Below are 13,103 nucleotides of genomic sequence, written 5' to 3'. Positions count from 1 at the left end.
TTCGTTTTCTGAATGTTGAGCTTTAAGCCAACTTTTTCACTCTCCTCTTTCACTTTCATCAAGAGGCTTTTTAGTTCCTCTTCACTTTCTGCCATAAGGGTGGTGTCATCTGCATACCTGAGGTTATTGATATTTCTCTAGGCAATCTTGATTCCAACTTGTGCTTCTTCCAGCCCAGTGTTTCTCATAATGTACTCTGCATAGAAGTTAAATAAGCAGGGTGACAATATACAGCTTTGACGTACTCCTTTTCCTATTTGGAACTAGTCTGTTGTTCCATGTCCAGTTCTAACTGTTGCTTCCTGACCTGCATACAGGTTTCTCAAGAGGCAGGTCAGGTGGTCTGGTATTCCCATCTCTTTCAGAATTTTCCACAGTTTATTGTGAACCACACAGTCAAAGGCTTTGGCATAGTCAACAAAGCAGAAATAGATGTTTTTCTGGAACTCTCTTGCTTTTTCCATGATCCAGCGGATGTTGGCAATTTGATCTCTGGTTCCTCTGCCTTTTCTAAAACCAGCTTGAACATCTGGAAGTTCACGGTTCACATACTGCTGAAGCCTGGCTTGGAAAATTTTGTTAGGGGACGTTTTTTTTTATCAGTTTGCAAATTTAGTATCATAGTAGCTGACTGTATACAAACAAAGGATGAAAATTGAGTTAGTAAAAAAAATGGAACAGTACCCAGCATCACTCTGATTTTCCTAAGCTAGGAAAATGAAATTAGTGTTTGGGGAACACTATAATAGAAATAAAATGTGATTGTTAGGAGCACAAACTCTGAAGCCAGACTGCCTGGGTTCAAATCCTAGCTCTTCCGCTTACAGGCTGTATGAAGTTAGGCAACTTAAATTGTTTCTCTAAGCCTCAGTTTCTTTACCTACAAAAAATGGGGTTAATAGTACTAAACATATAACATTGTGGTGAGGATTAAATGATATAATGCTTATGAAAGAACACATGGTAAGTGCTCAAAGACTGTTAGTGATGAAAAATTATTTTCTTTTTAAAGCAAAAGAAGCAATTTGGATGTATTCAAGAAGTACATTAATTGAGGGAAACTCTTTACAAATTTATTTTTTATTGGTTTTAAAGGCTAAAATGTTTCAGAATGTGAATTTACAGTCATTTTAATTTCTGTTATCATGACTGTAATCATATAATAAAATTGGGGCAAATTGCATAACTTATGTGAGCCTATTCCTCATCTGTGAAATTGTCTGATGAAATTATTGCTCAATTCTGGGTAAAATGCCCTCTTATAAACTAAACTGTAAGCTCCACAGGCACAAATGTTAAAGTTTCTTCATTTAATAAGATTCAGTTTTGTAACTGGGACACCAGATAGAGTTTCGTCTGGAAGTGATATTTGAGCTAAGCCATGAAGAACATAGGATTTCCTTATTTGGGAAAGAAATTTTATTTATATTTTCCATAGCTATAAAACTGGTTGATCCTTAGCACTTTCTGTTTAGTCCAAGGTTGGGTCCAGCCAATGTCCTGGATTCCCCAGCTGTGATACTGGTAAAGAAATGTTAAGTACATTTGTTACGTTACAAATGTAACATTAAGATTATAACATTGTAACACAATGTTAAGTTACATTTCTATTTCCACTTATGCCACTATTTAGTTTAGAAGGCAGGGGAATAGGAACTCTTTTAAGCCATGAGCCATTCCTGAATTTTTAACAATTTCTTGCTAATATTGATGTTTTCAGAGCTCTTGTTGCACATTTAAGCATGACATGTAAGCAAGACTGCTTACAAAGAACTCAATTGTTAGGGGCCTGAGGCCATTGCAACACACTTTTTGAATCTTGTCTCATTCCTAAATGGCACTTGGAGCATGTTGAAGGTAAGGACAACATGGTACACTTATAGGATAACATGCTTGTGGGGGCTAACCTCATAGCAGGTTATAGTTTATAGTTCAGCTTTTTTCCTGGACCCTGAGATGTCAGAGCCATTGTGATACGTAATGAAGAAAGTGCTGCAGTACAATTTTATTCTAAAATTTCCAAACAGTGTAGAGGCCAGCTAGGAAAGGTGCCTCAGCCATAGAACAGTAAGCTGAAATTTGTTCAAATCTTTTTTCTCAAGGCAGAGCTAGCTTTGTGACTTGGGGATGGGTTGGAGGGATGCAATGCTTGTAAAACTAAACAAGAAGTCCTTGAAAGTGTGTAGTGCATTCAAGCTCACTCATTGTTAGAGCACTTGAGTCTCCAACCACCACAATGGGCTTCTTGATGAGGTGGTTTCTCTTCTTGCAGAGCATGGGCTTTAGGGCGTGCGAGGTCAGTAGTTGGGACACACAGGCTTAGTTGCCCCACACATGTGAAATTTTAGTTCCTGGGTCAGGGATCAAATCTGTGTTCCCTGCATTGGCAGGCAGATTCCTAACCACTGGACCACCAGGGAAGTCTCTTATTCAAGCTTCTTGATTAACCTTTTTGAGATTATGAAAAAAGGTATTAAATGTTCCCCCAAAAGAATGTACATACATACAAACAAAAGTTTTCTTATTAGTTCTGGAGGTCCATAGACTTAAGGGTAAGGACTCTTTTTCTAGATTGTGTGTTCCTTAAGAACTATACCTAGATTTCATTGGCCTTTGACAGAGCCTGCTGTGTATGTGGAAGATACTCAGCAAATAGTTTCTGAATTGATGAACTAGAATGCAAAATGAAAATCTTCACGTTTCTTACTAGAGAATCTCTAAACCTGTCTTCTTTGTTTCCTTAGGCTTCCATCTCAGTGGCACAGTAACTGAACCAGCCACTACTTCTGAACCAGCCGTGACTTATAAAGTTGCCATCAGTTTTGATCGATGCAAAATCACCTCAGTAACATGTGGCTGTGGGAACAAAGACATATTCTACTGTGCTCACGTGGTAGCACTCTCACTCTACAGGATCCGTAGACCAGACCAAGTCAAATTGCGTCTTCCTATCTCAGAAACCCTTTTCCAGATGAATAGGGACCAGCTACAAAAGTTTATTCAATATTTGATCACAGCACACCACACTGAAGTTCTTCCTACCGCACAGAAATTGGCAGATGAGATTCTGTCCTCCAACTCTGAAATCAACCAAGTAAATGGTAATTGTACAATATTTTTGTTGCTGAAAAATCTATTTTGTTGCTTTATTGCATGTTTAGAGGTTGGGATACTTTTGCCATTGTAATCACTTAACTTTAATCAGTTTATTCTATCCAAACTATTTATTAACTCTGTTTCTTAAAGCCATCCAATTGTCCACCTCATAAAGTTTGGGTGAAAATGACAGAGGATGTTAGAGTTATAAATTAAACCAGTTTATGGACTTCACGTGTCCACATAATCCTTGCCTCTAGGAGCCTGGAATATTCAGAAGTGAAAGAAACCATGAAATAATGAATGTCATTCAGTGAAATGAAATGGATATCAGAATTCCTTAACATTTCAGGATCCTGCATAGCACCATGGTTATTCTAAAGAGTGTCGTTTGCGTTGTGTTTATGAGCTATATAATGGATGGAGAGAGATACGATGTTCACTTATTCATTCAAGAAATGTATGTTGAGTACCTGCTCTGTGCATATGATACTGCTGATTGTTGAGGGCATAAAATAGACATGGTTCCTGTCTTCAGATATCTTACAGTCTAGTAGAAAAAACAGCTAAGGCTGAAGTAAATGCTTGCTTTTGTTATGAAGTCAGGTTGTAGATACTTAATCATAGGAAACTGTTGAAGAATTTTGAGAAGAGGAACTATATGAGCCACTTTTTCATTTTGTTGGTTAGGTTCTACTATGTTCCAGGCATCATACATGAGAATCTTATGTATGTTTATATATGTTAATTCATTTAGTTTTCAAAACTACCCTGTGAGGTAGATATTATAACCATTTTGTAAATAAGGAAATTATTTATAACCTAGGCTCACCTGACTTCAGAACTCAAGTTTTTTATACCTCTCTATACTTCCTTTCTGTTTTTAGGATATAACTTTGGTATTAGTGTGAACAAGACAGTGAGACTAGGTTAATGGCCTGTATAATACTATGGTCTATGTGCTAAAGGGCCTGCCTTTCCCAGTTGCCTAAGAGAACTAATCAAGGCCTGCATACAACCTCATCACTTATCAGAAATAAAGATAGTCAGACAAGCTTCCAGGAACTCTTGCTGTCTAGCAGAAATAGTCTTCTGTTGCTTTATCCTCAAAGTTGTGTTTACATGATGGATGCATGCATGCTAAGTCACTTCAGCATGTCCGACTCTGCAACCCTATGAACTATAGTCCGCCAGGCTCCTCTCTGGGATTCTCCAGGCAAGAATACTGGAGTGGATTGCCATGCCCTCCTCCAGGGATCTCTTCCCAACCCAGGGATCAAACCTGTAGCTCTTATGTTTCATGCAGGAGAGTTCTTTACCACTAGCGCCACCTGGGAAGCCCATTCACGTGGTAACTGAGCTCTATTTGAGAGATACTGTTACAGAGTAGCTTTCTAAAGGGGCTTCCCTGGTGGTTCAATGGTAAAGAATCACCTGCCAATGCCTCAGTGGTAAAGATTCTGCCGGCCAATGCCAGAGACACAGGTTCCATCCCTGATCCAGGAAGATCCCACATGCCTGAAGCAACTAAGCCCATGTGCCACAACTGTTGAGCCTGTGCTCTAGAGGGAGACGCAACTACTGAAGCCCTTGTGCCCTAAAGCCCATGCTCCACAAGTCCACACACCTAAACAACAGAGTAGCTCCCACTTGCCGCACCTAGAGCAAAGCCCGTACAGCAATGAAGACCCAGCACAGCCAGAAATAAATTAAATAAATAAATGAAATTATAAAATTCTAGTTCCTCTTCACTTTCTGCCATACGGGTGGTGTCATCTGCATATCTGAGGTTATTGATATTTCTTCCAGCAATTTTGATTCCGGCTTGTGCTTCATCCAGCCCAGCATTTCACATGAGGTACTCTGTATATAAGTTAAATTAGCAGAGTGACAATGTACAGCCTTGATATACTCCTTTCCCACTTTTGAACCAGTCCATTGTTCCATGTCCAGTTCTAACTGTTGCTTCTTGACCTGTTGCTACAGGTTTCTCAGGAGACACATAAGGTGGTCTGATATAACCATCTTTTAAAGAATTTTCCACAGTTTATTGTGATCCCCACAGTCAAAGACTTTTGCATAATCAGTGAAGCAGAAGTAGATGTTTTTCTGGAATTCCCTTGCTTTTTCTATGATCCAGTATACTATGCTAAGTCTCTTCAGTCATGTCCAACTTTTTGCGACCCCATGGACTGTAACCTTCCAGCTTCCTCTGTCCATGGCATTCTCCCGGCATGAATACTGGAGTGGGTTGCCATTTCCTTCTCCAGGGGATCTTCCCAACCTAGGGATCGAACCAGTATCTCTTACATCTCCTGCATTAGGAGGCGGGTTCTTTACCACTAGCGCCACCTGGGAAGCCCTTCTATGATCAGAAGGATGTTAGCAATTTGATCTCTGCTTCCTCTACCTTTTCTAAATCCAGCTTGTACATCTGAAAGTTCTTAGTTCACGTACTGTTGAAGCCTAGCTTGAAGGATTTTGAGCATTACCTTGTTAGCATGTGAAATGAATGCAAGTGAAATGAGTGCAGTGTAGTTTGAACATTCTTTGGCATTGCCTTTCTTTGGAATTGGAATGAAAACTGACCTTTTCCAGTCCTGTCTTATAGCCACTGCAGGGATATGTATAAAAAGTACTTAGACACTGTCATGTAGGAAGCACTCAATAAATGGCTGTTTTTAACAAATATTGAAGGATGAAAGGAGTATATTTGTTTTTCTTTTCCACTTTCAGTTTACAGAAGTAGTATAGGATATATTATTTGCCCACCTGGGTTTTAAATCTAGATGGTCAATAGGACATGCATTTGTTCATTCTATAAATATTAATTCAATGCTGTAATGATCCAGGCACTGTGAGGTACAAAAATGAATCCCTACTCTACTCTTTAAAAGCTTCAATGTAGTTGGGAGTATATGAGACAAGCTCAATTCTATTGTAAAACAAAATGCAACAGGTCTTTAAGAGAAGTAATAATAAAGTGCTAAGAAGAGAGTTTTTCCAGTAGTCATGTATGGATGTGAGAGTTGAACTGTGAAGAAGGCTGAGTGCCAAAGAATAGATGCTTTTGAACTGTGGTGTTGGAGAAGACTCTTGAGAGTCCCTTGGACTGCAAGGAGATCCAACCAGTCCATTCTAAAGGAGATCAGTCCTGGGTGTTCTTTGGAAGGAATGATGCTAAAGCTGAAACTCCAGTACTTTGGCCACCTCATGCGAAGAGTTGACTCATTGGAAAAAACTCTGATGCTGGGATGGATTGGGGGCAGAAGGAGAAGGGGACGACAGAGGATGAGATGGCTGGATGGCATCACCGACTTGATGGACGTGAGTTTGAGTGAACTCCAGGAGTTGGTGATGGACAGGGAGGCCTGGTGTGCTGCAATTCACGGGGTCCCAAAGAGTTGGACACGACGGAGTGACTGAACTGAACTGAACTGAAGAAGAGAGTTACTACATTACTCTCATGCATATGAGTATGAAGGGCATACTTTTGACAGGTGAGGTGTATGGGTTATATGGTGAATTCAGTGAGAGACTTTCCTGCCAAGTAAATTTCAGCAGTGTTAGCCTCTCTGTATACGTATTTTATGGTTTTCCTTTCTCAGTGCAGCCCTGACTATAGAGCTGAGGCAACACTGACAATGAGAAGTAATGCTTTTTGGCCAAAGAACAGGTTGTGGGGAAAGGAAGGGAAGTAAAGGGAAAAGCATAAATAAAGTCGTCAGGAAATGTCATTGACTTCTGGGTACACTAAGTTTCTAGTTGAAACATAGCATAAGTATAGGAAAGACAAGACTAGAAGTGAAAGGGCCTGAAGAGGAAGGGCCCTAAATGCTAAGCTAAGTTTAGACTTCATTTATAAAGAATAGTTTATCACTGAAGACTTCTGAGCAGGGAAGGGATATGATCAGAACTGTGTTGAGAATAACACATTTGAAGAAAAGTAGCATATAGCAGATTCCATGAACTGGTTGCTCCTAATGTTAATTAGTATTTGTAGAATAAATATGAGTCCTCCTGATTTCCTGGATGGTAAGATGCACTGAAAAAGCATGGCAGAAGAGCACTATTCTCTGCAGACCTGGATTTCATTTAAATAAGGCTTTCATATAAGAGGACAAGAAGAAAGGTAGATTGACTGATGAAACATGACATGAATTTGTAACCAATTGCACGACCACACATATAGAGTATTGACTTATACTATAAGACCATACTGACTTATAGTCTTTTGTCACTTGGAGACAGGGTTCTAAAAACTTATCACAGGACTCAGTCTTTGAGAAAGTGAGAGAAGAAGATTCAGTTTTCATTCCACAGATATTTCTTAGGTGCCTGTCACATTACCAGAACTGTGTTATAAATGATTCAACTGTGAGCAAGGAGCTAACAGGCTACTAGGGGAGAGGGATGTGTAAATAACTAACACTGTGTTTTAAGTGATGTCATTGAGGTGAGCCCAGGAAGGAAAGATATTCTGAGTATAAATTTATAAAACATCACCCTGTATACAACCCTGCCTGTGCTCTGGGTTGCAAGTTTCCAGAAATTTAGAATTGTTGACTCCACTTGAGAAGCTACAATTTTATAGTGAATTTTAAAAAGAGAAATTTTTATTTTCTAAGAAAGTATTTTTTTAATTTTAAAATAATATGTGTGCTTTAGGCTTATTTTAAACTTCAAAGAAAAACAAAATAGAAGAAAAATTACATTCTCCTAGGGGAAAAAAAATACATCACTATTTTTGTGTTTGTGCATTTTTACCCCAGGATGATATTTGTAGACCTTGGGAGAGGATACAACTGAGACTTCAGTGAACATGAAACTAGCTCTACTCTCTTATGTTTATTGAGAGCCACACAATTGACAAAGCCCAGATTAAGGCAGAATGCCTGTGAGTTTCTGAATATACTCACAGAGGGCTGCTCCTGCTGAGTGTGGAGTGTAGGAACTCAGGAGATTCATTTCACCACCCTATTCCTCGCAGGTGCTCCTGACCCAACAGCTGGGGCCAGCATTGATGATGAGAACTGTTGGCATTTGGATGAAGAACAGGTGAAAGAACAAGTGAAGCTCTTTCTCTCCCAGGGTGGTTACTATGGCTCTGGAAAGCAACTCAATTCAATGTTTGCCAAGGTAAGATATGAAAAGATTTTTTTTTCCCTTAAGTAAACTGGGCTCACCACACTTCTGGCTTCATGCATTGTAGCTAGCTCACTTGACCTACCTGTACTGAATGCTTGAAAACTACTTGGGTGGAGGGAAGCTGAGCAGAGCAGACCAGAGCAGGTTGCGTCCAGGGAGCCCTACTGCTCACCCTGGTCATCCTCTTCCTCTTGCTCCACAGTCTCTAAATGAGTTTGCATTCCTGGGGGGATTAGTAATGAAGCTACCTCCCCCTGCCTTGAACCCAAGGCTGCCCAATGAGGCCTTAAAGAGACAATATTTTGTTGTTTTTAAAATATTTACTGATTTATTTGGCTGTGCCAGGTCTTAGTTGTGGCATGTGGGATCTAGTTTTCTGACCAAGGATTGAACCCTGGCCCCTTGCATTGGGAGTGCAGAGTATTAGCCACTGAGAAGTTCCAGAAACTTAGTATTTTGGAACTGGGGGCTCTCACAGCAGGCTTTCTTTCTTTTCTTTCTTAACACCTTTGATGAAATATAATTCACATATCATAAAATTCACCCATTTAAAAAATTGTACAATTCAGTGGTTTTTAGTATATTGACAGATATGTACAGCTATCACTGCAGTCAACTTTAGAACATTTTCATTATCTTAAAAATAAACCCCATTCCCTTTACCTATCACTCCCCTGTTCCCCATGCCCCTCTTCCCTGAGCTCTAAGCAACCACTAAGGTACTTTCTGTCTTTATAGATTTCCCTATTCTGGACTTTCCTAGGAATGGAATCCTATAGTATGTAGTCTTTTGTGACTGGCTTTTTTCTCCTGGCATAGTATTTCAAAATACTTAAAAACATATATCCATGTTGTAGCATGTGTCAGTACTTCATTCCTTTTTATGGCCAAATAATATTCCATTGTATGGATACCACACATTTCTTTTATCTGTTTGTCTGTTGATGGGCATTTGGATTGTTTCCACCTCTAAGCTGTTATAAATAATGCTCCTATAAACATTCTTGTACAGTGTTTCTGTGTGGACATATATATTTTCATTTCTCTCTAGGAATGGAATTAGTAGGCCATATGGTAGCTCTATGTTTAATCATTTGAGGAATTTCTAGACTGATTTCCAAAGTGGCTGCATCATTCTACAATCCCACTAAACAGTGTATGAGAGTTCTGATTTCTCTATATCCTTGCCAACACTTATTATCTAGCTTTTTTATTCTAGCCATCCTTGTGAGTATGAAGTGGTATCTCATTGCACACAGCAGGATCTCTTGATACATGCAGAGAACTTGCTTACAGAAGAAGAGGCCTTCTTTTTGGCTCCTTGGATATGCTGTGCTTAGATACTTCATCTTCTCCTCCCCCTCCTCCCCTTCTTCTCCTCCTACTTTGTTATGATGTACAGTCACCAACCACCTGCCCCTCCTTATGTGTCAGGTTCGAGAGATGCTGCGGATGAGAGATTCCAATGGAGCCAGGATGCTGACACTAATAACTGAACAGTTTATGGCCGACCCACGACTCACACTGTGGAGGCAACAAGGAACAAGCATGACAGATAAGTGCAGGCAGCTCTGGGATGAGCTAGGTAAGTCCCCATATCTCAGAGAAGCGCTATGTCTATCCTGTGAGCTTGCCCCCAGCAATAGTGTTAGTGAATACTTGTCATTAGTCATTACATAGATCTTGCTAAGTGAACTTTAGCCCAAATGGTGGAAGATTTAGGTTCTACAGAGGCCACCCAGAGTCATTTTGAATTCACTTGTGTTTCTTCCACAGCCTTATATTTTGCTACTGACACCAGCGTTCTATTCCAGATATTACCATACAGAAGCTTTTAGTGAGAGAAAACCTTTTGCCTTGGCTTCTGTCTCATGGCATTAGCTTGGCTTTCCAAATACTTGCTATTCTCACTTTTCTTGCATTCCCTGGGCCTGCTTTTCTTTATCATTTCCAGCAAACCTCTTAGCCATAAGGCCATTTCTAAGCCTTGAGCCCTGGACTTCTATTTTTCTTTCTCTATTCTCCTTTGTTCAGTTCAGGTCAGTTGCTTAGTCATGTCCGACTCTCTGCAACCCCATGGACTGCAATACACCAGTCCTCCCTGTCCATCACCAACTCCCAGAGCTTGCTCAAACTCATGTCCATTGAGTCAGTGATGCCATCCAACCATCTCATCCTCTGTTGGCCCCTTCTCCTCCCTCCTTCAATCTTTCCCAGCATCTGGGTCTTTTCTAGTGAGTCAGTTCTTCACATCAGGTGGCCAAAGTATTGGAGTTTCAGCTGCAGTTTCAGTTTCAGTCCTTCCAATGAATATTCGGGACTGATTTCCTTTAGGATAGACTGGTTGGATCTCCTTGCCATCCAAGGAACTCTCAAGAGTCTTTTCCAACACCACACTTCAGAAGCATCAATTCTTCAGCACTCAGCTTTCTTTATAGTCCAACTCTCACATCCATATATGACTACTGGAAAAGCCATAGTTTTGACTAGACTAGATGGACCTCTGTTAGCAAAGTAATGTCTCTGCTTTTTAATATGTTGTCTAGGTTGATCATAGCCTTTCTTCCAAGGAGCAAGTGTCTTTTAATTTCATGGCTGCAGTCACCATCTGCAGTGATTTTGGAGCCAAAAAAATAAAGTCAGCCACTGTTTCCATTGTTTCCCCATCTATTTGCCATGAAGTGATGGGACCGGATGCCATGATCTTAGTTTTCTGAATGTTGAGCTTTAGGCCAACTTTTTCACTCTCCTTTTGCACTTTCATCAAGAGGCTTCCTCTTCACTTTCTGCCATAAGGGTGGTGTCATCTGCATATCTGAGGTTATTGATATTTCTCCTGGCAGTCTTGATTCCAGCTTATGCTTCATCCAGCCCAGCATTTCTCATGATGTACTCTGCATATAAGTTAAATAAGCAGGGTGACAATATACAGCCTTAACATACTCCTTTCCCAATTTGGAACCGGTCTGTTGTTCCATGTCTAACTGCTGCTTCTTGACCTGCATATAGATTTTTCAAGAAGCAGGTCAGGTGGTCTGGTATTCCCATCTCTTTTAGAATTTTCCACACTTTATTGTGATCCACACAGTCAAAGGCTTTGGTGTAATCAATAAAGCAGAAGTAGATTTTTTTCTGAAACTCTCTTGCTTTTTCTATGATCCAGTGGATGTTGGCAATTTGATCTCTGGTTCCTCTGCCTTTTCTAAATCCAGCTTGAACATCTGGAAGTTCACGATTCACGTACTGTTGAAGCCTGGCTTGGATTTTGAGCATTACTTTGCTAGCATGTGAGATGAGTGCAAATGTGTGGTAGTTTGAACATTCTTTGGCATTGCCTTCCTTTGGGATTGGAATGAAAACTGACCTTTTCCAGTCCTTTGAGAACTCTTTTTTTTTTTTAGTATCATGACCTCAGAGTAACCTCTGTGGTGATCTCTTCCTCATCCTCTTTCGATTATCTCATTTCCAGTCTTGTATTAGCTGCTGCCCTATGACCATTTCTACTGAAAAAATCTCCTAATCACCTCAAACTTGAGAAATCCAAAAATGAAATCAGGCCTTCTATGAAGAAAGATTCCCCTGAACCTGGCATTGGCACCACCATTTCTTTTTTTTTTTTTTGGGGGGCGGATCTCAGCACCCGGCGGAGCGCGAGGCCGCCTGGGACCACTCAGCGAGGTGGCACCGCCCCTCCGCGCGACCAGCCCCCGGCACCACCATTTCTTATTCGACAAAACTTACTGTCAAGCACTCATTTTTGTTTTATTCCCTACATCCAGTCACCAATATAATTTGATTCCTTGACCTTTAAAATGTAATTTAGTGTTCATTTACACTTTTTATTTCTTGTCATAACTGGTCTGGTTGAGGACCATGGGACTTTTAGATTAAATTAGACCTGTGGCCTCCTGAATGGTCTCTTTGTTCAAGATTCTTGTCATTAAGACCATCTTCTTTAGTCATTATTTATCTTCATCATTCCCATTTCAATGACAGTTTTGCAGTGGTGATACTCAACTCCCCTCCCTGTTTGCAGAATCCTTCATACTCTGAACGTACAATCCAGTCACGGCCCCACTTTGGGGTTATACTAGAAAAGTTGTCTATGGCATATTCTGAAATTTCTAATATAGCTTCTCTGTACTTTGTCCACCCCAGAAAGCAATGACAAACTTTCCTCTCATACAAAATAGCACCAAAAAACCACTACAGCTTAGGATTTTAGTGAATTCCCCAAAGCATATATTAATACATTATAGTCTTAGAGCTAAAAGCTTTGGGGAATAAGGCTTAATGATTCAGACTTTATGTGGTTACTTTGGGGCTGGTAAATGTGGGGTTTTGGTTTGAGTGCTGGGGCTTCATATCACCTGAGGCACTATAGCTTTGCAGTTTTCATTAATAATGAACAGCTACATTATTGAACATTATGTGCCAGTCTCTGTGTTAAAGATTGTATGCATGTTTAATTCTCATAACAAACCTATGAAGTAATTGTGTGTTTATTGCAAAGAAACAGAGACACCTCTGGTTACTTCTGGATACAGAATGAAATAAAGAAGTATAGAAAACTGTCTCTCTGACACAATCACATTTTCCAAAGTACAGGAATGTTGAACTATTAATTTAAGTTACTGGTCTAACCACTTGTGACCAGGGTCATGTAACACAGTGCATGGCAACTTGGAAACAGCTTCCCTCAGAAGGGATTGTAGGCATGGACCCTTCAAGGATAAGACATCAGCATCTCCATATGTTCAGGTGAGAAAAATGGAGCTCAGAAAGTTTTTTGTTCAAAGTTACACACTAGCAGGTGGTGGCTCTAACACTGGAGCCCCAGCCTGTCCAGCTCCAAATCA

The 13,103-nt window shown here is 40.1% G+C and overlaps 1 protein-coding gene across 1 annotated transcript in view; it reads left to right on the top strand.

Annotated features, from left to right (window-relative positions):
* The window catches only part of ZSWIM5 (zinc finger SWIM-type containing 5), a 147,335-nt gene that overhangs the window by 94,719 nt on the left and 39,513 nt on the right, over positions 1–13,103 (top strand). Inside the window, exons 2-4 of the mRNA XM_086385348.1 lie at positions 2,745–3,101; positions 8,087–8,235; positions 9,679–9,829. Coding sequence (XP_086241474.1) covers positions 2,745–3,101; positions 8,087–8,235; positions 9,679–9,829 — 657 coding nt within the window. The remainder of the gene's footprint in view (positions 1–2,744; positions 3,102–8,086; positions 8,236–9,678; positions 9,830–13,103) is intronic.

The sequence above is a fragment of the Bos grunniens genome, chromosome 3 (genome assembly GCF_055505025.1).
Source record: "Bos grunniens cultivar Pamir isolate PY7600 chromosome 3, Bosgru_T2T1.0, whole genome shotgun sequence".
In the NCBI taxonomy this organism is placed as follows: domain Eukaryota; kingdom Metazoa; phylum Chordata; class Mammalia; order Artiodactyla; family Bovidae; genus Bos; species Bos grunniens.
This window is presented reverse-complemented; position numbering and strand designations above follow the sequence as displayed.